Genomic DNA, 26,235 nt, shown 5'->3' with positions numbered 1-26,235 from the left:
AATAAAACAATATTTAAAACGCCAGCCTTGGACCCAGCTGTCTAACTGATCATCTGAAGAGGAATGGCTCATTCAGAATTCATCACGGTATAGAAACAGCAGCAGTGAAGGTGAAACATGATCTTCTGATGGCCACCATGCTGGCCTTGCTCCAGCATCTGTGTTACAGGACAGGTAAAACGATCCCTCGTTAAACTCAGAGCAGGGGTTTCCTGAGTCTGGATATGTTCATGTGGCGTCTTGCCAAACCACTTCAATCTACGTAACGTCAAGTTGAGCGCTGTGATTAAGTTGCACTTCTTCAGTTTTTTCAATTTATTTCAATTCCATTCACTTTTAATGTCATAGAACCAAAGCACAAAATTGCCTGGAGGTGCTTTAGAGCAGCGGTCCCCAACCTTTTTCGCACCACGGACCGGTTTATGCCCAACAATATTTTCACTGACCGGCCTTTAAGGTGTCGCGGATAAATACAACAAAATAAAACCAGTACCGGTGCCGAAAAAAAGAAGATTTATTCATAACACACGTGGAAAGACCCAGGAAAACCGAGTTAACGATAAAATCGATAACAAAATAACGCTGAAAACCGATAAAAACCCTGAAAACTAAACATTTCACACCTGAGCCTCAACTCTCGCGGCCCGGTACCAAACGACTCACGGACCGGTACCGGTCCGAGGCCTGGGGGTTCGGGACCGCTGCTTTAGAGCCTACAATAACAGAAAATCCCAGCAATCACATGACCCCCTAGGAACCAACACTTGGCAACCGTGGGAAGGAAAAACTCCCTGAGCCGCCAGCTGGGGGTGAGGGGAGGATACAGGACAAAAACACACTGTGTAGAGAGATTAATAATAACTAATGATTAAATGCATTTGTTGTTGTTAAAAAGCTGAGTGGAGAAAAAACATGCATCATGGAAAGCCCCAGCAGAGACTAGGCCTATTGCAGCATAACTATGGAAGGACTCGGGTCACCTGATCCAGTCCTGACTATATGCTTTAGACAAAAAGAAAGTTTCAAACTCAGTGTTGAAAGCAGAGAGGCTGTATGTCTCCCAATGTCTCCTGAATCCAAGCTGGGAGCTGATTCCACAGAAGAGGGGCCTGAAAAAGTCGAGTAAGCCAGAATTCTGAGAGTGAAGTGCTCTATTAGTGCAATATGGTACTATGGGGTCTTTAAGACGGGCTTGCGCATTATTATTGAAGAGCTTGTGTGTGAGGAGAAGGATGTAAATTCTTGATTTAACAGGAGCAGCCAATATGGGAGAGATATGCTATCAGTACTCTCGCTATAATCAACAGAAGGCTTTTTAGGTCATTTTTAGGTCGTTGTTAGGGCAGCCTGCTAATAATGAATTGCAGCTGTAGAGCCTAGAAGGAATAAATGCACTTTTCAGGCATCACTCTATGGCTACGTTCACTCTGCAGGCGAAAGCGCATCAAATCCGATTTTTCTGACCCTCTGCGACCCATCTATCCCATCATGGTGTGACAGTGTGAATGGCACAAATCCCATATCTTCAAATCCGACCGGGGTCACCGTCGTATGTGGTGCTGAATCAGATACATATCTGATGTTTCAGAAAGCGACTGCTGTTTGATGGTCATGTCGCATTAAATCCGTCTTTTACGTCACTGACACAAGACAGACGCCGATTATCAGCGCCGGAGAAGACATCACGAACGCTTCCTGGACATCCGGTGAAACTGTTGGGAAGACAACGCTGGAGAAACGTGAACATTTTCTTTGTACTGTATAATCTGCAGCTTCTGACAGAAATCTGCAGCTATCCTTCGAAGCACCGCTCCTCTAAAACAGCAATAAGGATCATTATTAGGTTATTTACATTATTATGTCAATAACAAAATAACTTAAAGCAAAAATTGGGAAACGTAAAGTCTGAAGTCTTTATATTAAGGACCATCAGTCAAACATACTGTTGCTCTGGGTCTAAACAGAGCGCGTTGTGTGTGACGTCTTATTTTGCGCATGCGGGCTTTGAGCGTTCACACTAGAGCGCGTTTGCTGTCGCATTTTATTTGTGGTGTGAACAAGCAGACAAAAAAATCAAAAAATCTGAATTGAGCATTAAGACCTGCAGAGTGAACGTAGCCTAAGATACGACATAAGATAAGATAAGACTTTATTGATCCCACAGCGGAGAAATTCTTGCTGTAGACTGGTTTTTCTTATTTCAAAGATAATGTGCAAATGGAAGTCCTACATGTTTCTTTAATATGCACAATGAATGACATACCCTGGTAACAAACAATTCACAGCGTTACTGGAGGCCGAGGTAATGCCATCCAGAGTAAGAATCTGCTTAGATACCATATTTCTAAGATTTTCAGGGCCGAGTACAATAACCTCAGTTTGATCTGAATTAAGAAGCAGAAAGTTAGCGGCCATCCAGGTCTTTATGTCTTTAAGACATTCCTGCAGTTTAACTCATTGGTGTGTGTTATCTGGCTTCATGGACAGATAGAGCTGGGTGTCATCTGCATAGCAGTGTAAATGTATGCTATGTCTTCTAATGATGCTGCCTAAGGGAAGCATGTATAATGTAAACAGAATTGGTCCTAGCACTGAACCCTGTGGAACTCCATAATTAACCTCAGTGTGTGAAGAGGACTCTCCATTTACATGCACAAACTGGAGTCTATTAGATAGATATGATACAAACCACTGCAGCGCAGTACCTGTAATACCTACAGCATGTTCTAATCGCTCTAATAGGATATTATGGTCGACAGTATCGAACGCTGCACTGAGGTCTAGCAGGACAAGCACAGAGATGAGTCCACTGTCAGAGGCCATAAGAAGATCATTTGTAACCTTCACTAAAGCTGTTTCTGTGCTGTGATGAGCTCTGAAACCTGACTGAAACTCTTCAAATGAACCATCCCTGTCAGTCAGCTGTTTTACAACTACTCTTTCAAAAGCTTCTGAGATAAGAGGAAGATTGAAGATTGGCCTAAAATTAGCCAAGGAGGTCAAGTGATGGACTATAATTTCACAGGAGCAGCAGCAAGCCCATGTCCAAGCCTTGTTACAGCAGCCGCAGTTAGCCTGCTCCTCGCTCAGACTGACCCAGAGCCACAGCTAGAGCAACCAGAGACAACCTTGTACCCTGTGCAGCCCCCGCTCCACCCGAGCCAGCAGTCACCGGTCCAGCAGAGCGAGAGGTCATCACTCCGTCATGTGATCCCACATCGCCTGAACCAGAGATATTGTAAATGATGCCCTACCAGTGCTGGGGAGTAACAGAATACAGGCCTGGACAAAATTCTTGGTACCCTTCAGTCACTGAAAGAAAAACTCATAATGCTCACAGAAATAACGTTAATCTGACAAAAGTATAAATAAATACAAATTCGATGAATGTTTACCAATGAAAGTCAGACATTGCTTTTCAACCATGCTTCAATTATTTAAAAAAAAAAAAGAATGAAACAGGCCTGGACAAAAGTGATGGTACCCACAACTTAATATTTTGTTGCACAACCTTTTTAAGGCAATCACTGCAATCAAACGATTCCTGTAACCGTCAATGAGACTTCTGCACCTCAGCAGGTATTTTGGTCCACTCCTCATGAGCAAACTGCTCCAGTTGTTTCCGGTTTGAAGACCACCTTTTCCAGACGGCATGTTTCCGCTCCTTTCACAGATGCTCAATAGGATTGAGGTCAGCGCTCATGGAAGGCCACTTTAAAATAGTTCAATGTTTCCCTCTTAGCCATTCTTGGGTGTTTCTGTGTGTTTTGGGTCATTGTCCTGTTGTAAGACCCCTGACCTGCGACTGAGACCAAGCTATCTGACACTGGCCTGCACATTTCGCTCTAGAATACCTTGATAGTCTTGAGATTTCCTTGTACCCCTCACAGATTCAAGACACCCAGTGCCAGATGCAGCAAAGCAGCCCCAGAACATAGCCGAGCCTCCTCCATGTTTCACAGTAGGGACAGTGTTCTTTTCTTGATAGGCTTCATTTGTCTGTCTGTGAACAGCTGATGTGCTTTGGCAAAAAGTTCAATTCTGGTCTCATCTGTCCACGGGACATTCTCCCAGAAGCTTTGTGGCTTGTCAACATGTAGTTTGGCATATTCCAGTCTGGCTTTTTTATGATTTCTTTTCAACAATGGTGTCCTCCTCGGTCGTCTGCCATGTAGTACAAACAACGACGGATGGTGCGATCTGACACTGATGCTTTCTCTGCTCCATGTTGAGTGTGGTACACACCATGTCACCAAACAACACAGTGACTACCTGGAGCCCTATCCGGTTGTTCAGTGATGACGCGACGAATCCTACTTCCGGGTCTAAAGTAGTCTGCGTTTAATATGGCTTTTGTGTTGTTAACATGTTTAATGTTATGTATTTTCTTCTATTTAATCTCAAAAAGCTCCTAAAACAGTCAGTGATCCCTGTTGACCTCCCTCGGCTTTTATTACCGCTAATCATTTATTTAAGCTCAGTTTTTAAAACCTTAGGATGTAACTACAGCCCAGCCCATGCAGCAGTATATGAATGACTAACCTCGTATTGTGGATGGATTATCTCAGTTGTTCTCCTGGCTGAAGTTTGGTCCGTTTACAGCATCCTGCCATGCGATTACATTTGTTCCTGACCACCGAGAACACTCACGGTAACTTTTATCCAGTGGAAAAAAAGTTAGCTTGTTTATATTATGCTAACATAGCTGTGTCGCTAGTGGTCACGTAGCACTAGGGTTGCCAACTCCCTGAAAAATAAATAAGGGACACCTCGTGGCCAGGGCCGGGCAACCTAGTTGTCTTCACCCTTCCCATTGTGGTAGCTCTTTTTTGTGTGTGTGAAATTATTTTTTAACCATTTGACTTGAACTTGATTTAAGCAGATGCATATTCTTTGTGATATGACCATATGGGAAACAAATGATTATTTAGCCATTTATTTTTAGCTCAAAATGACAACATTAACACAGTAAAACAGGTCTCTTTCTTAAACAGAAGCCTGTCATGCTTAACTTTTGAGAATATAAGTAAATCTTTCTTTAAAAGAACTCTGTCCTGCTTAACTTAAAATTATATAAATTAATAGAAAGCAATAGAACGAAAAACATTCTTGTAACAGTGCACATTTAGTGCATTTAGTACAGTTGGCTTCAGCTGAGGTATTATTTCAGCTTTTCTAAAGCTAATCAGCTGCTCCTGTTTGTAAACCCGCTTGTTCCCATGATTACGCATCTTAACTCATCATCATTATTCATCTATGTATTACTTTTATGTATTAGTCATCTATTTGTTGTAATCATCTATCCTTGGAGTTGTTTATTACACAAAATAAATTATATTATCACACTTCTGGCCACATAGCGCTGATATTCACTGCACATGCCCATTTTAACCTTAACCAGAGGGTTTAAAAAACAAACCAGTGTTTACATACCATATCTGCTTCTGCCGTGGCCTGGTGGACAAGAAATTGGTTAAGGGTTCCCCGAGCTTTCACGCCCCTCATGTTCTTCATGTGCCCACCATTAGAAGCATGCCTATGGAAAAAGTGCGCCGGCACACAGTGCAGTGCGCTTTATAGGTGTTATGGTGACCTTTTCCAGCCAGGTGTTTCCCTTTTCCCATTCCTCCCTGTGCTTTTGCAGCCTTTTTTTCTTTCTCTGAGCGAACAAACATTGCTGCTCTAATGCTGGGCTCACACTGTGCGATCTTTGGTCCATTTTGAGACGATTTTTGAGTCGTGCGACTGATTTGGTGATCGGTCCGATTTTGGCCTTCATCGTGCATCGTGTAGTATACGTGGGATAACGAGAAGCGATTAACACCTCGAGCAGCTCCCGATCATCAATCGCTCGTGAGCCGCTCACACTGCTCGCGCGCAAACACGTAAACGTCGGTGAAAAAGACGGAGCAGCACGGCTGTGCAGCCTGTGATCTGGACACAAGCGATGGAGGCACAACTTGTAGAACTTTGGAAAGCTCATCCGAGCCTTTTCGATGTGGCATCACAAAATTATCACGACCACAACAACCGTGAAAATAGTTGGATTTACACTGCTGCTCAATCACAGCTGCCTGATCATGTTTTTCATTAGCAATTTAGCAAAGTTGATGGTGGTGGTGTGTCTGTGTGAGTGAAAGACAGAGAGAGCGAGCGACAGATTTTCTGTTATAACCTTCATGTTATGGAGGCACAGTGTGAGCACTCAGGTCGCATCAGAGCATCGGGCCGTATAGTGTGAGACCTGCATCGTGACCTACCAACTTCTAACCCCTGCGAGTCAATCGTGCAGTTTGAGCAGGAGCTGAATAACGTGACTGAAAAAATCGCACAGTGTCTGCCCAGCTTTAGGTGTACTGTCGTCCGAGACTTGCACCGCAGTGTCGGCGTTTGTTTCCCTGTTGGCCATGCTTCTTGTTGTGGTCATCTGTTGTCTTCCGGTATTTTCTCCGCAAGCGACCTTTCCTCGACCAATGAGATGAGCGGTAATCTGAATTGTCATAAGTGTGCTGTCAGCTCATTGGTCACAAAGCAGGAGAGGGGCTGGGAATTATGTTTTCAAACAAAGCGTTAATTCCATTAACATTTATAGACTACTTTTGATTCTCACTGTATTACGGGACAAAGTGCGTCCCTTATTAGCTCAATACGGGACGTGTGCTTTTGTTTCTAAATACGGGACGATTCCGTTTTTTAAGGGACGGTTGGCAACCCTACGTAGCACATCATTATATACCAGCTAGCCAAACTTCAGTAACCCTACAAACGTCACTGCTGTTTAGTTTTCTGTCTTCATTTATGCTGGAAGTGATAGCAGAGCTGTACGTTTTAATTTGTTTCCAAAACCCGGCAGTCAGGACATGCTATATTGTATTTAGATAGAAGCTAGCGAGCTAACTCCCTGCTAACTTCTAACTCCGTTAAATGTCATAAATTCCGTTTTCATGGATGCCTGGATGTTAAACTCAATTGTTACACCTGGTAGAGCAGAACGCTGATCATTTTATTAAAGATGAAAGACTTTAGACAGTTTTTCAACTCTCAGTAATGCCATAGTGATCGTTTGATATATGGACCTGCAGCGGAGTTTAGACCCAGACACGGCTAGTGACGTCAGACTGAACAACCGGATATATAGGCCCACTGACTGATTACAAGATTGTAGACACCTGTGATGCTGATTAGTGGACACACCTTGGATTAACGCGTCCCTTTGGTCACATTGTCTGTGAAGGTTCTCAGTCATCCAGGTCATCGTAGAAAGCACAACATCCCGGTGTATTTCAGACCCAGCAACACGCTCAGACAAAATATGGTTCACCCGAAAGACAAAACGCCAAAACACAGACTTAACAATGTGGTGTATGCTGTACAGTGCAGCGAGGAATGCCCAGACCTCTACATTGGAGAGACCAAACAGCCACTTCACAAGCACATGGCACAACACAGAAGAGCCACCTCCACAGGACAAGACTCAGCAGTCCATCTGCATCTTAAGGATAAAGGTCACTCTTTCGAGGATGCCAATGTTCACATTTTGGACAGAGAGGACAGATGGTTTGAAAGAGGAGTGAAAGAAGCATCTATGTCCACTGTGAGCGACCATCTTTGAACAGAGGCGGGGGTTTACGACACCAACTCTCTGCCATCTATAATCCAGTTTTGAGATCCCTTCCCAGACGCCTTAACGCCCACTCACATCCTGGGCCATCTGACCTCAGGACATCACATGATAAGGTGGGGCCAGGTTTCACAATGAGCTCACCCGAAACTCTGGCTGATTGGGACCCACGCCCAGTTTCACACCTTGGCTCAGGTGATTAGAGGATCATCAGGGGTCCTTTTGTCCCTCTGTGGGGGGAAACTCCCACTAGGTTTATATCTGGGACTCTCCACCATTTGACCTTAGAACTGAAGAAGCTTCTCGGATGAGAGGTGAAACGTCTTCAAGTAACTTAAAGAAGTCCAGACGTTTTTCTTTGCAAGCTCCTTTGACTTTGGTCACATTATTTTCAGTATTTTCTAGGGGTACCATCATTTTTGTCCAGGCCTGTTTCATGCATTTATTTTTTTAAATAATTCCCTTGAAGCAGGATTGAAAAGCAATGTCTGACTTTCACTGGTAAATATTTATAGAATTTTTATTTATTATTACTTTGTGACCATTGTGAGTTTTTCTTTCATTGACCGAATGGTACCAACAATTTTGTCGAATAGTTTCTACACGAGATCGCTGCAAAAAGTGCAGCCTTACCTAATGTCCACCTACTGTTACTCATTTATATTAAGATTTTAACATCTGGTTGGTGTTGGTGTGGAGAGTAACCTACAGTAATAGTAATAAATCACACAGCAATAGGACATTCATGTAGTTGGAAAAAGCTTGATAATATATTAAATAATCCAGAGTAATCAGAATACATTACTCTCACTGATTAACGTAATGGAATATGTTACAAAATACATTTTGGGGCATGTATTTTCCCAAGCTCCCAGCCTTCCTGCTGGCTGGTGCTGCTCCACTGGAACCCATGGTTCTCGGGCAGCGCAGACCAGAGGGTCCCTCTCTGCTAGAGCTTGGATTTTAGGTCCAGATTTTCCAAACCATGACATATAAGTAATAGTTTAATTTCTAACACCTTAAAGTTCACCTCAGTGCAGCGATACCACTGCTCACAATATTTCACTACAGAGATTATAAAAGACTAAAGGTATTAAAAGTATTTCAAGTGGTTTAAATTATATTTATCTAATAGGCTCCAATTTGTTTGCACACTTGAGTTTAATCGTGTCATTCCACAGGTCTGTGCTGGGATCAGATTATACCTGCTCCCCTTAGGTAGCATTATTAGACGGTTATCGTCCATCGCTATAACGTGGTTCACCTTTCGCAGCCTTGCCCTTTCAGGGATATTTTTTGGTGCAATTTTGCGTGTTTTTCTTTTCTTTTCTTTTTTTTTACAGCACATTGTGTTCTGCGTCCTGATTGGCTGTAGACCATTGTCAGTCTCCTCCATGCTGTGTCTCCTGTACAGCACAGAATGCGTTCAGCTTGTCAAATTTACATAAATCTTTGCTAGCAGTGTGACTCTGGAGTGCTGCACTGTAATTTTCTCCCCAACAAACACAACACTGTAGATGAAACATTTTACACCGTCAGTGGTAACCGCGGCTGCCTTTGGTTTCATCCTATAATCCATCCATCTTCATCCGCTTTATCCGAGGCCGGGTCGCGGGGGCAGCAGCCTAAGCAAAGAGGCCCAGACCTCCCTCTCCCCAGCCACCTCCTCCAGCTTATCCGGGGGAACACCAAGGCGTTCCCAGGCCAGCCGAGAGATATAATCTCTCCAGCGTGTCCTGGGTCTGCCCCGGGGCCTCCTCCCGGTGGGACATGCCTGGAACACCTCACCCAGGAGGCGCCCAGGGGGCATCCTTGTCAGATGCCCGAACCACCTCAGCTGGCTCCTTTCGATGTGGAGGAGCAGCTGCTCTACTCTGAGCCCCTCCCGGATGGCCGAACTTCTCACCCTATAATACTGGACTTATTTTGCTATGAAGGTTTGAACTTTGAGAGTTTAAATAAGAGAGAAAAGTGTGAAAATGTTCATGCCTGTCTGAGCAAAGTGTATAAAGTGTGTAGTGAGGGGTTTTACAGCCTTAAAACATCCATAATAATTGTTAAATATAAAGCTGGCTACTTTGTGGATTTCACCTATCGCAGGTTATTTTTAGAACATAACTACTGCGATAAACGAGGGACCACTGTATCACACAATTTCATTGCTATGCAGACGATACCCAGCTTTAATAAAGGCAGACAAACACGAGTTAATTAAATTCCAGGAACGTCTTAAAGACATTCCAGAGCCGGATGACCTAATTTCTTACTTCTAAATTTAGACAAAATGGAGGTTTTATCAGTTGCAGCCCTAAACATCTTAGAAACATGGTGTCTAACCAGGTACCAAGATGCTGCAGTGAGAGTACTGACAGGGACTAGAAAGAGAGAGCAGGTTTCCTTTCTTCCAGACTGGCCTCTCTTCATAAGCTCCCAGGTTAATACAGGATCAAATTTAAAAACCTTCTCTCCACATACAAGGCCTTGAACAAGGCCCCAGTTTCTTTTAAATGGGAGGCAGAGCCTTCAGCTTTCAGGCATCTCTTCAGTGGGAGACAGACACTCCTGCTGTGAAGCTGACTGTAGCACCGTCTGTGTTTACACCCGTCACTCAGGTGCCAGAGGACAGCCGGCGACACTGCCTCACTTGGATGTATTCTCATTAGCAAAAAAGTAATCTCCAGAAAGAGAGGGACACAAAAGGGAGTTTCATCTGAAGAAAGAGACTGAGGCACCATTTCTCTAAGCTGTGTTTGGGTACAGAGCGATTTGGTAAGTTGCTCTGTGCTCATTAGCGGTGTAGACTTCACTATGGGCAATAATATTACAGCCTGGTCTACCTGTTGGAGCGTGCTTACTTTTGCCTTGATGGTAATGATGGCATTGTGAAAACCATGTTTTTCTAATCTTTCCAGTGCCTTTACTACCATCCAACCACTTCTGCTAATTGAGAAGCTGCTCAGGATGGGTGTCACCACTTCTACTGTCTCCTGGATTGCTGTAATAAGGATGGGTAGGAATTGAAGTATGGGGAGCTGGCAAGGAACTTTGTGGTCCAGAAGAAATCACCTTCTTCGTAATGCAAGACAAAAGAGATGGTTGATAATTTCTGGAGGAAAGAAACTGCAACTAGGTCAGTCACCTTCATGGAGGAAACATGGACACCCGCCCTCTCACATCATCTATAATTGACTGAGACAGGACTCTTCCAGACACTAAACCAAGGCACAATGTACATTTCAATTCCTTTAATTTTAAATATGTTTATATTGTCTATCCTGTAAAATAGTCAGATATCTATTCATATTAATGTACAGAATTCACCTGCTTGCTGCTACTACTGCACATTCACCCAGTGTATATACTATATGTGTATATATACATATATATATAAAAAAAAACACCCAGCACGCCCCTGCGGGCGGTTTATCCTTCAAGCTCGGGTCCTCTACCAGAGGCCTGGGAGCTTGAGGGTCCTGCGCAATATCTTAGCTGTTCCCAGGACTGCGCTCTTCTGGACAGAGATCTCCGATGTTATTCCCGGGATCTGCTGGAGCCACTCGCCTAGCTTGGGAGTCACCGCACCTAGTGCTCCGATTACCACGGGGACCACCATTACCTTCACCCTCCACATCCTCTCGAGCTCTTCTCTGAGCCCTTGGTATTTCTCCAGCTTCTCGTGTTCCTTCTTCCTGATATTGCTGTCATTCGGAACCGCTACATCGATCACTACGGCCGTCTTCTTCTGTTTGTCTACCACCACTATGTCCGGTTGGTTAGCCACCACCATTTTGTCCGTCTGTATCTGGAAGTCCCACAGGATCTTAGCTCGGTCATTCTCCACCACCCTTGGGGGCATCTCCCATTTTGACCTCGGGACTTCCAGGTTATACTCGGCACAGATGTTCCTGTACACTATGCCGGCCACTTGGTTATGGCGTTCCATGTATGCCTTGCCTGCTAGCATCTTGCACCCTGCTGTTATGTGCTGGATTGTCTCTGGGGCATCTTTACACAGCCTGCACCTGGGGTCTTGCCTGGTGTGATAGACCCCAGCCTCTATGGATCTTGTACTCAGAGCTTGTTCTTGTGCTGCCATGATTAGTGCCTCTGTGCTGTCTTTCAGTTCAGCTTTGTCCAGCCACTGGTAGGATTTCTGGATATCAGCCACCTCCTCTATCTGCCGGTGGTACATACCGTGCAGGGGCCTGTCCTTCCATGATGGTTCCTCGTCTCCCTCTTTCTTGGGTTTCTGCTGCCTGAGGTATTCACTGAGCACTCGGTCAGTTGGGGCCATTTTCCCAATGTATTCTTGGATGTTCGTTGTCTCATCCTGGACTGTGGTGCTGACACTCACCAGTCCCCGGCCCCCTTCCTTCCGCTTAGCGTACAGCCTCAGGGTGCTAGACTTGGGGTGAAACCCTCCATGCATGGTAAGGAGCTTTCTTGTCTTTATGTCAGTGGCTTCTATCTCCTCCTTTGGCCAGCCTATTACCCCAGCAGGGTACCTGATCACGGGCAGGGCGTACGTGTTGATGGCCCGGATCTTGTTCTTACCATTCAGCTGACTCCTCAGGACTTGCCTGACCCTCTGCAGGTACTTGGTGGTTGCAGCCTTTCTAGCGGCCTCTTCATGGTTCCCATTTGCCTGCGGGATCCCCAGGTACTTGAAACTGTCCTCTATGTCTGCAATGTTGCCTTCTGGTAGTTCAATCCCCTCAGTTCTGACTACCTTCCCTCTCTTTGTTACCATCCGACTACACTTCTCCAGTCCGAACGACATTCCAATGTCATTGCTGTATAGCCTGGTAGTGTGGATCAGTGAATCGATGTCTCGTTCACTCTTGGCATACAGCTTGATGTCATCCATGTACAGGAGGTGGCTGACAACTGCTCCGTTCCGTAGTCGGTATCCGTAGCCAGTCTTGTTAATGATCTCACTGAGGGGGTTCAGGCCTATGCAGAACAGCAGTGGGGACAGAGCATCTCCTTGGTAGATCCCGCACTTGATGGCGACTTGTGCTATGGGCTTGGAGTTGGCCTCTAGTGTTGTACGCCACATCCCCATTGAGTTCCTGATGAAGGCTCTTAGGGTCCCATTGATCTTGTACAATTCTAGGCATTCCAGTATCCAGCTGTGGGGCATTGAGTCATAGGCCTTCTTGTAATCAATCCAGGCAGTGCACAGGTTGGTCAGTCTGGTCTTGCAGTCTCGGCTGACTGTTCTGTCTACCAGTAGCTGGTGTTTTGCGCCTCTGGTATTCTTGCCAATTCCTTTCTGTGTCCCACTCATGTATTGACCCATGTGCCTGTTCATCTTAGCCGATATGATGCCTGACAGGAGCTTCCATGTAGTACTGAGGCAGGTTATTGGTCGGTAGTTGGAGGGGACCGGTCCCTTCTTGGGGTCCTTGGGGATCAGGACCGTCCGACCTTCGGTTAGCCATTCCGGGTGTCTCTCGTTAACTAGCAGCTGGTTCATTTGTGCTGCCAGACGCTCGTGGAGTGCAGTCAGCTTCTTTAGCCAGTAGGCATGAACCATGTCGGGCCCTGGTGCTGTCCAACTCTTCATACTGGAGACCCTTTCTTGGATATCTGCCACTGTGATGGTTACTAGACCCTGTTCAGGGAGGTCGCTGTGGTCTGCCCTCAGATCCACTAGCCACTGAGCATTGCCGTTATGGGTTGCATCCTTCTCCCATATGCTCTTCCAGTATTGCTCCGTCTCCAGCCTTGGTGGTGCTGTTCTCTTATTATTGTTCCCTTGCCACTGAGAGTACACCTTTGCTGGTTCTGTGGAGAACAGCTGGTTTATTCTCCTGCCTTCTATCTCTCTGGTGTACCTCCTCAAGCGGCTGGCCAAGGCTGTGAGTCTTTGCTTGGCAGTTTCCAAGGCCTCAGGTATGGACAGCTTGCTGTATTTCTTATGCACCTTCTTTGTCGCACCTTTCTGCAACTCCGTTAGTTGGCTAACCTCCCTCCGTGCTACTTTGATCTTGCCCTCTAGCCTCCTTCTCCATGGAGGGTACTGCCCCTTGTGGCTGTTCAACTTGTAGCCAAGCATCTCACTGATCACTGCTGCCGTATTGTAGATCAGCTTGTTAGTGTCGGTAATCGTGGTTGTAGGTATTGTCCGTAGTGCTGCATTAACATCATCTAGCAGACCTTCTGAGGGTACTTCACGTAATCTCGGTAACCGGCTACGGGGGATCCAGGTTTCAAGCTTGGCCATTATCCTATTTTTCAGGTCAGTTCCTCTCGCACTCAACAATCCTTCTCCTATCGCACTTGGGGCTATGTACCCAATCTCGGGTGGGGGTGATGATATCTCCCCCCTGACCTGGCGTCCTGACTCCTCCTTGCCGTAGCATTTGTGTTGTACCTCGTCAATCTCTAGCTGTGAGAGCAGTCCCTTCTTTCGAATGTTGGAACACTGAGCTACTAGTTGTTTCGCCGTCAATTGTGGATGTTGGGTATCGAAGAATCCATAGGTCCGTCATCCTATTCATGTAGCCCCTTCCGCCGGGATTACTTGCGTAGTAGCATTCCAACAACGCCCTGTTTTCGTCTCTTGCCCACCGATGCCTTCTTGTTCCAGTAGCCCACTTTTCGTCAGGGTGCTCTGGTTCCTCAACACCTGACGCGGACCTTGTTGATCCGGGCGACGTCCGAGCCGGCATGCCTTCATATTTATCTGTCTCGCTCATGTCTGCGGTAGGCTCGCTTTGCATAGGGGGTCTAGCTTTAGGACCCTTACTGGATACAGACGCCCCAGGCAGGAATCGAACTTGCGATCCTGGGTTCCAAAGGCGTGTAGTCAAACCACTACGCTATCCAGCTATATATATATATATATATATATATATATATAAAAAGTTCTTCCTCTACACCCCCCCCCCAATTTTTGCACATGTCGAGGAGCGTGTCAGGCTACATTTCACTGTGTGTTATACTTGTTCAACTATGCATGTGTGTGACAAATAATAAAGAACCTTGAACCTTGACAGGTACTTGACGTTTCATCTGAATGACAGACTGGACTGGAGGACCAACATGATGCTGTGTACTTTCTATCTATCTGGTTGAGCCTGCTGCTAGGTCCAGAAGGCACCCTTTACTCTCACTATGCACTCGCACTCACTACTCATGTTACTTGTGGTATACCACATAGTTCTACTGTAGGTCCTTTACTTTGGGCGATCGTGGCTCAAGAGTTGGCAGTTTGTCTTGTAATCAGAAGGCTGCCGGTTCAAGCCCCGGCTCCGACAGGCGTTGTGTCCTTGGGCAAGACACTTCACCCGTTGCCTACTGGTGGTGGTCAGAGGGCCCGGTGGCGCCAGTGTCCGGCAGCCTCGCCTCTGTCAGTGCGCCCCAGGGCAGCTGTGGTTACAATGTAGCTGCCATCACCAGTGTGTGAATGGGTGGATGACTGGATGTAGTGTAAAGTGCTTTGGGGTCCTTAGGGACTAGTAAAGCGCTATACAAATACAGGCCATTTACCATTTTTATCATTTTATCTATGTCAATGACATGTCTCAGGCTGTTTCTGCTGATTGTTTTCTTTATGTGGATGATTCTGCTCTTATAGTTAGTAGAAAAAAATCGTTTTAGGAATTAGAATTTGTTGGCCATCAGCTTGAAGAAAACAAACTTCCATGTAAAACATTAATAACAATATAAAACAATGATAGGACAATAAAAGAATTAAAACAATAACTAAGACTATTAAATGAGACCAAAATGCTTGGGTCATAGTGTGTTAAAAGCCAGGGCATAAAAATGTGTCTTTAGTAGTGATTTAAAGTGATCAAGTGTTTGTGCAGATCTAACATTTAGAGGAAAACTATTCCAAAGTCTGGGACCTGCCACAGAGAAGGCTCCATCGCCACGAGATTTGAGATTAGTCCGTGGGATGGACAGCAGTCATTTTGACCTAGACCTCATGTTTTTTCCTGGAGCATAAACAGAAAGGAGCTCAGACAGGTAAGAAGAGCTTGGGCGTTAAGTGACTTAAAAACAAAAAGTCAAAGTTGAAATTGGATCCTGTAGGCGACAGGAAGCCAGTGTAGAGAAGCCAAAACTGGAGTTATACTGTATGCTCTCTCTGTTTGGTACCAGTTAGCAGGCGAGCAGCTGCATTTTGGACCATCTGAAGACGATGAATGGAGGCCTGGTCGAGACCAAAATACAATGAATTGCAGTAGAATCAAGAATCAGATCAAACAATGATAGGTGAACATATACAAATCATGTACACGGCCTAGAAACAAATCGGGAAAAGAAATGCCTGAAAAGAAAAAAAAACATCTACACAAACCAAACCGAATAAAAAAGAAAAACACAATATCCCAAGGAGTATCTAACAATGGACACACACACAATCCGGTCATTAAGTGATGACGTGACGAATCCTACTTCCGGGCCTAAAGTAGTCTGCGTTTAATATGGCTTTTGTGTTGTTAACATGTTTAATGTTTTGTATTTTCTTCTATTTGATCTCAAAAAGCTCCTAAAACAGTCAGTGATCACTGTTGACCTCCCTCGGCTTTTATTACCGCTAATCATTTATTTAAGCTCAGTTTTTAAAACCTTAGGATGTAACTACAGCCCAGCCCATGCAGCAGTATATGAATGACTAACCTCGTATTGTGGATGGATTATCTCAGTTGTTCTCCTGGCTGAAGTTTGGTCCTTTTACAGCATCCTGCCATGCGATTACATTTGTTCCTGACCACCGAGAACACTCACGTTAACTTTTATCCAGTGGAAAAAAAGTTAGCTTGTTTATATTATGCTAACATAGCTGTGTCGCTAACGGTCACGTAGCACATCATTATATACCAGCTAGCCCAACTTCAGTAACCCTACAAACGTCACTGCTGTTTAGTTTTCTGTCTTCATTTATGCTGGAAGTGATAGCAGAGCTGTACGTTTTAATTTGTTTCCAAAACCCGGCAGTCAGGACATGCTATATTGTATTTAGATAGAAGCTAGCGAGCTAACTCCCTGCTAACTTCTAACTCCGTTAAATGTCATAAATTCCGTTTTCATGGATGCCTGGATGTTAAACTCAATTGTTACACCTGGTAGAGCAGAACGCTGATCATTTTATTAAAGATGAAAGACTTTAGACAGTTTTTCAACTCTCAGTAATGCCATAGTGATCGTTTGATTTATGGACCTGCAGCGGAGTTTAGGCCCAGACACGGCTAGTGACGTCAGAATTAAAGACCGGATAAGCCAGTTTTGAGATGTATATAGCACTTTCAAATGATCATTTATGTGAATATGTGAATATTATTAGTTGAACCAGCACCATCACTCCTGAACAACAGATTGTGTTCATGGATTTGTGCTCCTCACAGGTCAGCAACTACAGACATGATTCATAGAATATGATCCTGGACACTGGACAATATATATGTTTTTAAAATGAGCTAAAAAATGAACATATGTTAAACAGTATTACTATTAATACATTTAACACAGAGAGAAGAAGTAATTCGTTTTACTTATGATGCTATGCACAGTTTACCAATAATGCAGCGGGGTGTTTTTATGATGTTTTATTTAAATCATAACTATGGTAACATTATATTTCCTACTTGAGGTGTGTATGATCAGTCTATCATCTCTGCACATTACCACACACTACTGCTCCAAGGGATACATCTGAAGGTATTTGGGGTTAGTGGCAGGGATTGAACTGGCAACCTTTCAGTTGAGACGCCTGCTCTACCTCCAGAGCTGTCCTACCTTAGTAAACTCTAAGATAATGACAGATGTGGAACAACATAACATCGCACAGCGTGACAATGCATAACATAAAGTGACAGAGTGAATTTTGGTTAATTGTATTCTCCAGTCACAGCATGCGAGGCTGACAAGACTGCATTAGAACACTGGAAACAAATGTTAGTGATCATTTGTCCGTTTGTTAAAAAACAATAACAGTAACATTATTAGATACCACGGTAACATAGTTTACCACATTATTTGCAGTAGTTTGTTACAATGCAGTTTACAATTCAGGACACTGTTTGAGCCCTTCAACAACATCAACATGCAAAATAATTGCATGAGTATTTTGACACCTATTTTCCTAGATGGGTAGATCTGAGGAGTTTGAGGGAAATCATAACACTCTGAACTCATCATAAAAGACTCAGGGGGGAAAAATGGTATTTCTAAAATGAGGGCAATGCTCCTGTAGGCAGAAGCCCTTCACTTGCATTAATTTGCTATTTTTTGCATGCGGCCTGAAACATTTTGATGAGCTCTCTAGGGGCTGCTGTCAGCCTCACCATGGCAGTACTTACCACTTCAATCTGTAGTGCTTTTCTACTGTGAGAGAGCTGTGTGTATGTGTATGCTCTGTGCAACTGCTGGTGTGTTGATTGTGAAAGGGCCATGGTTAAAAAACCCACCTTCGGTTACAGCTACTGGACAGGACACGCAGGGAAAAATGAGAATGGATCAGAGCTTCCAAAATGAGAACACAGCAAAGCAAAAAAAATTTAAAGAGAAAATGTGTGCAATCATGTCATTTTAGCTTTCACTCAACAGTACACTCAGCAGGACATTGTGCTGCCAAATATGTGTTTGTGGACGTGAGTGTGTATGAGAGAGAGGTAGGGAGATGAAACACATGAAGAGCACATTAGACACAGCTGTTCTTTAAGCTGCGAGCCACTTTTCATCTCAATCACATTTTAAATATCTCATGAACAGTGTCAGTGCTGGAGGGACAACTGTGACACTGAGGTGAAATAAAAAAGTAGGTTAAAAAACAGAAGAACAGGAGAACCAGACCCCACTGCAGCTAACAGCACCAAAGATCGTCTCGCTCTGTTTGTCTTTTTCTAAATGAAAAAACAAATCATTAAAAGCTTGCAGAGGCTTTTCGTATCAAGCCAACGCTCTGTTTTTAGTGGGTGTAAGAATCGCGCTGAATATAGAGTGTTTTGGCCAAACGCGATCTTTGCTCATCACCAGATCAACTTCCCAGGACACGCTGCACATTTGGGATTACTTTGGTTTTAAACCTACATCTGGGTTGGACAACAACAAGGATCATATGCTTCACCACTCTACTTGTCAGTTCCTATTAATGCATCCTTTTAATGTGAGTTTTACTTTCAAGGAAACAAACCACTTCATTAGAAAAATAAGATGTCAAAGACAAATGGTGGTTAAAAAAACATATGTATATAAAAACGTGATCACTCCCTGCTGCTCTAATAGGGTGATATGGTACTACAAGGTCATTAAGATAAGATGGGGCCTGGTTATTTAAGACCTTGTATGTGAGGAGCAGGATTTTGAAGAACCAGGCAGGTTTCTGGCTGTGCAGAGTAGTTGGGGAACCATAAATAAACCTAGTAGAGTCCAGAGTTTGTAGAACTAATCTGAAAAATATAATAGCATGACAGTAAAACTGCAGAGGTTAAGAAATGCAGACGGAGGAAGAGTAGTGTGATAAGAGAGGCTGCTGGCAGATATGGATAATATGATAAACTTGAGCTTTTTCCCTTTTTCAATCATTTATTAAAATGTGTTTCATATTCAGTTGCAGCTGTGAGGTCAGTTTTACGATGCAGGCAGTGATTTCTTCATTCCTTCACAGTGAGCATGTTTTTATAAATAATAACTAAAATCACATTTTATCCCAGTTCATTTTTAACTTTTTCATAATGCGTTTCTTCTGCATTAATTAATTTAGGTATTGGATTTGTTTGCTAGTAGGTTGTAAAATATATTACCTTCACGATCTGTAATGAAATGATCTAAATTTAATCTTAAATACTTAACAAATCCAAATATCTCACTGTGGAATCCCACAGCTACAAAGAAAATCCTCTTCAGTTCACGTTAAACAGCCTTGCTGTTAGCTTTTCATTCCTAATCGTTTGCTACTTACTGTACACTCATTACGTTTCTGTCAGAAGCAGCTACTTCTCACTGCTTTGAGTCCCTGTCCTTTACCAAACATCCGTTTCCTGTGTGTCACATGACTCGCGCTCTGCTGTCATTCAGTAGCTCTTAGCAAAGCACGTCAACCAGCGTCAGATTTCTCAGGTTTCTGTACCTTATCCGACAATGGCAACACTGGTGGCAAACAGGGCGATGGATGTGAACGGCCTGGCAGCGGCTTCGAGGACACATACCCAGGCTGTGACCAGGAACTACATCTCTCAGCCCAGGCTAAGTACGTTGCTAATGCAAGCTACCAGCTAACAAGGTTGTTGTTGCGTTCGGTGGTGTAGTTACGGTAGGAAACGGGATAACTTTGACTCAATGTATAAATGTAGCATTCAAAATGGCACAAGGGACAGTATGTTTACGGACTCGTGCAATAGGTTAATGTGCAGTGTGAAAATATAAAGATGTAAGATTGTGCTTAAGTCTTGGATATCCCATTGAACCGGGACGCAGCATTAGAGGGCATTAGCGTTAGCTAACTATCCACCTGTGCTGCTGTACACAGGGTGTTAAACAAACCAGCTTTTATTTTATAAATATTAATAATTAAATGCGAGTAATTCGGCAATTGAACCGTACTGCTGCTGTACATGCTGCGTTTAAGAATATGTCATTTCTGTCAAACAGCAGTGTAGCCACGCTAGCATGCTGCCTTTCACCAATGTCTGGAACTATTGATGAGATATACTCAGCGTGCGGGGATATGTGGTACACTCAACTGGTCACGAATTTAAAATGTCATATTTGCGTCTTTGCAGTGTTTTACAGGCAGAACTATATTACACAGCCTGTTGGTCGTATGGGCCAGATGGAGGATCTGTCATGTGATCGGATCACATGAGTGAGGCAGCCCGTGGTTAGGGAAGCTGACGTTCATGCTCTCGTGACAAGAATTTCGACATCGCTTTGTAAAATGTTTGACACGAAACTGTAAAAATGTGAAGATTTACAGAGATCTTCTAAAACATGGACTCTCATGTGTCATCTGTCTATTAGGGATAGGCGTGGTGATACGGTATCTACACAGGGGCACCTAATATTGATATGTTTTCATTCAGTTAAAATACTGTGAGAATATTACAGACAGGAAAGCAAATGCAAAGAGATTCGGTCTGGCTTGGACTGACTGCAGTCACTGTTGACATGCACACACTGTTCCCATTAGTCTGAAGCTCAGCTGGCTGTCAGCTGGTTGTGCAGATGTAATAGTTAAATGATCATTTCTGTTTTCTGTGAATTTCTATCTCTGCAAACAGCAACACATTTGTAATTTTCACAGGTTTATCACAGATCATTACTGTATTACTGGAAACAGACTGCAGGTAATTGCCAGCTTTACCTCATATGATTGATGACTGATAGCAGACTCAGTCTGTGGCAGGTTTTAGTCACCGTCTCGCCATGTTTGACAATCTGAATGTCAGCAAAAAAACACACCAATTGTTACAGCATATCAAAAAATGTGACAATAATTTCATATTGTGAGTGAAATATGATAAAAAAAATTATTATTGGGTGTCTGGTGATTCCCATCTTTACTGTCTATAGTTATTTGCTCTTATATGGTTGTAACTAAAGGTGATATTTTTATCAGCAGCACATCTGTTACATATTTAGTAGGGGTGCAACGATACACAAAATTCACGGTTCGGTTCGATACTTTGGTGTCACGGTTCGATATTTTTTCGATACAAAAAAATGTTCATGCATTTTTAATTTGTCATTTATTAAAATTATAAATATATATTTTAACTCAAAAGTACAGTTTTTAAATTTAACCCTAACCCTTGTGCCTGTTTTTTATTTTGACAGCGAATGCGCACCTGCGGACCACTTATGTGCAGCCCTGGTTATTTAGCTCATCATATCGCAGCCACAGAAATTCTTTTGTCCATGAAACCATAAAGCTGCACTTTCTTTTTGCCTTATAGTCTGATTTGTCATAACTTCTCCGTTTTGTGGTAAGCTTTTCTTTGGCTGTCACTTCTTCACCCTGACCTGTCTTATTTGGCTCAGCAGAACTGAAATGCTTTTACACACTCACTCACATAAGCTCAGCGATTCTCTGCGCGATCAACCTCTCACATGTTTAAGCTGCGGGAGATTTCACTTGTCATGTTTGCATAGTAAGCTAACGATTAATAAGACGATGTCAGAGGAATTGGTGCACAAATTATCATCACTCACAGATCAGTGCTGTCGCTCTCTATACACAGTTCGCACGATTGCAAAGTGAAAGCAAAAAAACAAGCGCAAATTCAAACGCGACTTCAATATGTCACATATTGACAGTGGCTCACCGATGCCAATGACATAATTACCCAGCTACATTTCTGAAAGAATGCAAAAGCATTGACATATGTTTTTCCTACAATAGCCCGACGGGCAGGGCAGAGATAGATTTTGGTAGCCCGACTGAAAAAAAATCGCTAGCTCCGGGACGTCGGGCTAGCGATATTGCAAGCCCTGTATCTGATTGAGGAATCACTCATCTTTGGAAAAGAGAGTTTATTACAGAGAAATGGCTCTTTCCAAAATAAAAGCTATACTATCCGCTTCTTCTGGGCTATATTCTCAGCAGCATAAGGAGAATCATGTGCTAACAGCTGTCTAAATGACTCGGCTAAAGTTAGTAGCATGCTTGTTGTTTTTGTCTTTGCACTAGGATGATGTCGGCGTAAATGTGCAGTCATATTCGTTGTGTTCCCACTAGTGCTTTCAGGTTAATCTCGTTGAAATGACCTTAACGCCACAACACGGCAAATCTCCGTTAACGAGCTACCGCCGATCGCCCCGTGCATGGGGCTAGACGGCCAACACGTTAACGAGCTAACTGCGCTAACACACTAGTTCACACCAATGTAATTGAGCATTGCGTGGCACATCCAACATACTTTACTTTAGTCCATGACTCGCTTACCTTCAGGGTCATACGTCACATGAAAACCAAAATAATTCCAAACGCCAGATCTGAATGAGGGTGGGGGAGGTGCCCTGCGCTCTTCCTTCTGTCTATGCTGTCTGTGTGGAGCACTCAGTGGATCTGCGCTCGACAGTGCAGCCTAGGCGGAGTAGTCGAACACAGATCCACTGAGCGCTCAACACAGACAGCATCGTCAGAAGGAAAATTGATAAAATAAATTACAAATGTTGTATTGTTCGATACATATGCGTACCGAACCGAAAGCACTGTATCGAACGGTTCAATATCGATACGAATATCGTTGCACCCCTAATATTTAGTTGTTTTAAGTTCTTAAACTCCCCGAAAGAAAATGGAAACAATTGAACTGTCAGTCCATTTGTTGGTAATTCATTTTTGCTAAAGTCAGGATTCTGGTGTCGGCCCATTTACAGTTATAAAAAGTTGGACAGTGTTCTTCTCTTTGCGGAATTTCCCCTGCAGTCACCATCCACCCAGCTGGCTGTGGAGGAAACACAGGGACAGTAGCTGCACCTCAGCCCCTCACCTCTCTGACGGTGCACATGCAGGTTGATGTCGTTACTTCATCAGAAGCTAAAGAGGACAAATCCAATATTACAATGATTGATTTGTAAACCAAGTTGTGAACTTAAAGTGTTGCTAACCAATCACACAGCAGCTGTTGTGAAACATCTGAAATGCTGCTTTTTGTCATCTTCATCAATAGAGCAGGGCGATATGGCCAAAAATATTTATCACGATATATATTTGAAAATTTGCGATAACGATATAACCGACGATATAATTGATGCGAGACAAAACACAACTCCACAACATTACTAGCGCAAAAAGACAACCTTCCATTTATTTTCACTTAAACAAGCAGCTGTTTTTATGTACATTAAAGCTTAATAAAAATATAACAGTGCAAATGCAAATTCCTTGCTGAAAGTTTAACCAAAAGGCATTTCCAGTAGAAATGGGCTGACATATACTGAGCATAACCATGTATAATATCCACTGAAGTTAAAAAGAGGTGCTTTGCAACATTAAACTGCAGTGTGCAGTACGTATTTTTCGGACCATAAGGTGCACGGGATTATAAGGCACATTAAGCGAAACAAAGCAGTCAGATAAATCAAACTTTATTAAACTCATTCTTCTTGCTTCCTCCACTTCTGTACCATTGATTCATTAATGTTGAATTCTCTGCAGCGGCTCTATTCCCATGTTGCTGCAGTATATTAATGACTAACCTCGTATTGTGGATGGATTATCTCAGTTGTTCTCCTGACTGAAGTTTGGTGTTTACAGCATCCTGCCATGCGATTGCATTTGTCTCTAACCATGAAGAACCTTCACGTTAACTTTTATAAGTGGAAAAGTGTTAGTGTTCGTCCTCCAGCTTCACTGTTTATGTTATGCTAACATAGCTGTGTCGCTAGCGATCACGTAGCACATCATTATATACCAGCTAGCCCAACTTCAGTAACCCTACAAACGTCACTGCTGTTTAGTTTCCTGTCTTCATTTATGTTGGAAGTGATAGCAGAGCTGTACGTTTGATTTTTTTCAGAAATCTCTCAGTCAGAACATGCTATATCATGTTTAGGTAACTAGCGAAACTAGCGAGCTAACTTCCGCTAGCTTCCTGCTAACTTCTAACTCCGTTAAATGTAATAACTTTTGTTTTCATGGATGCCTGGAAGTTAAACTTCATAGTTACACCTGGTAAAGCAGCAATGCTGATCGTTTTATTAAAGATGAAAGAATTTAGACAGTTTTTAACTCTCAGTGATGCTGCAGTGTTCGTTTGACCTGAAGCATACGGAGTTTAGGACCCAGATTACTCCCAGATTTAAGAGCATCTTAGTCCGACAAATATGACAATAACAACGGCCGCTTGCATGTTCTGCAAAAAAATGTGCTTTGTCGTGTATCTGACGGACAAACACCAAACCAGTTCCACATCACTGAAGTTGCACCATTTTTACAAACCAATTCTGGTTCATCTGTTTCACTCAACAATCGGCCATGTGCGTATGAAAACAAAGGCACTGCGCATGCGCGTTTTACTCCCATTCTATCGCGATATTTCATTTTCCTATCGTTGCCTAACATTATACCGGTATTACCGTGAACGGTATAATATGGCCCAGCCCTATTCATCAACATAGTTGAATTAAACAGGATTCCTAAAACAACTGTCATAAAACGCTAAGAACATATAAGAACATTTAAATGAGAGCAGAAATCTCTATGAACACATTAAAGCTACTAAAGTCTGGGGGTTGGTAAATGTTTTAAATTAATTAATTCATCGTTTACATGAATAGTTGATACGTTAATATTTAAAAAGTCTGTTTTCCCAAACAAAAGTACATTTAACGCACATGTGCTCATACAGATATTTTAATAATATTAACTGAGAAAAGTTGATCTACAGCACAATAAATCATTTGAAAGAATACCAATGGGTTTGACCTCAGTATGCTGGATTTCCTTTACATTAATGTAGACATTTCCTCTATAATTTGACACACAAAAGGTACAAATGGGTGCATAAAACTCAGAATCCTGAACAAATGCCTCATAAGGACAACCTAACCAACTCTTATTATAACATGTTGTCACGACTGCAAAATGTCAGTTATTGATCATATGCCCAGTGTCTTCTGCTGATCCGTATCAGGGTTTGGAATAAACTACTCGGGGTTCTTTGCTTTAAGTCCAGGCCTGGTTGACAGTGTAATCGAGTAATCGGACAGGAAATACTTGTCTCTTATTAATGAGCAGTAATAAATATTCAGTAATACTAGGGGTGCAACGATATTCGTATCGATATTGAACCGTTCGATACAGTGCTTTCGGTTCGGTACGCATATGTATCGAACAATACAACATTTGTAATTTATTTTATCAACTTTCCTTCTGACGATGCTGTCTGTGTGGAGCGCTCAGTGGATCTGTGTTCGACTACTCCGCCTAGGCTGCACTGTCGAGCGCAGATCCACTGAGTGCTCCACACAGACAGCATAGACAGAAGGAAGAGCGCAGGGCACCTCCCCCACCCTCATTCAGATCTGGCGTTTGGAATTATTTTGGTTTTCATGTGACGTATGACCCTGAAGGTAAGCGAGTCATGAACTAAAGTAAAACAGTATGTTGGATGTGCCATGCAATGCTCAATTACATGGGTGGGAACTAGTGTGTTAGCGCAGTTAGCTCGTTAACGTGTTGGCCGTCTAGCCCCATGCACGGGGCGATCGGCGGTAGCTCGTTAACGGAGATTTGCCGTGTTGTGGTGTTAAGGTCATTTCAACGAGATTAACCTGAAAGCACTAGTGGGAACACAACGAATATGACTGCACATTTACTCCGACATCATCCTAGTGCAAAGACAAAAACAACAAGCATGCTACTAACTTTAGCCGAGTCATTTAGACAGCTGTTAGCACATGATTCTCCTTATGCTGCTGAGAATATAGCCCAGAAGAAGCGGATAGTATAGCTTTTATTTTGGAAAGAGCCATTTCTCTGTAATAAACTCTCTTTTCCAAAGATGAGTGATTCCTCAATCAGATACAGGGCTTGCAATATCGCTAGCCCGACGTCCCGGAGCTAGCGATTTTTTCAGTCGGGCTACCAAAATCTATCTCTGCCCTGCCCGTCGGGCTATTGTAGGAAAAATATATGTCAATGCTTTTGCATT

General features: G+C 43.2%; 1 protein-coding gene across 1 annotated transcript in view; it reads left to right on the top strand.

Moving 5' to 3' along the window:
* The first annotated feature begins 19,627 nt into the window (after positions 1 to 19,627).
* atp6v1ba (ATPase, H+ transporting, lysosomal, V1 subunit B, member a) overlaps positions 19,628 to 26,235 on the top strand; it is a 44,717-nt gene continuing 38,109 nt past the window's right edge. The window contains exon 1 of the mRNA XM_085427485.1: positions 19,628 to 19,826. Within this exon, the coding sequence (XP_085283611.1) occupies positions 19,718 to 19,826 (109 nt within the window). The 5' untranslated portion in view covers positions 19,628 to 19,717. The remainder of the gene's footprint in view (positions 19,827 to 26,235) is intronic.

The sequence above is a fragment of the Rhamphochromis longiceps genome, linkage group LG13, assembly GCF_057381845.1.
Source record: "Rhamphochromis longiceps isolate RC_006_pf linkage group LG13, R_longiceps_female_GT1.1, whole genome shotgun sequence".
Lineage (NCBI taxonomy): Eukaryota > Metazoa > Chordata > Actinopteri > Cichliformes > Cichlidae > Rhamphochromis > Rhamphochromis longiceps.
This window is presented reverse-complemented; position numbering and strand designations above follow the sequence as displayed.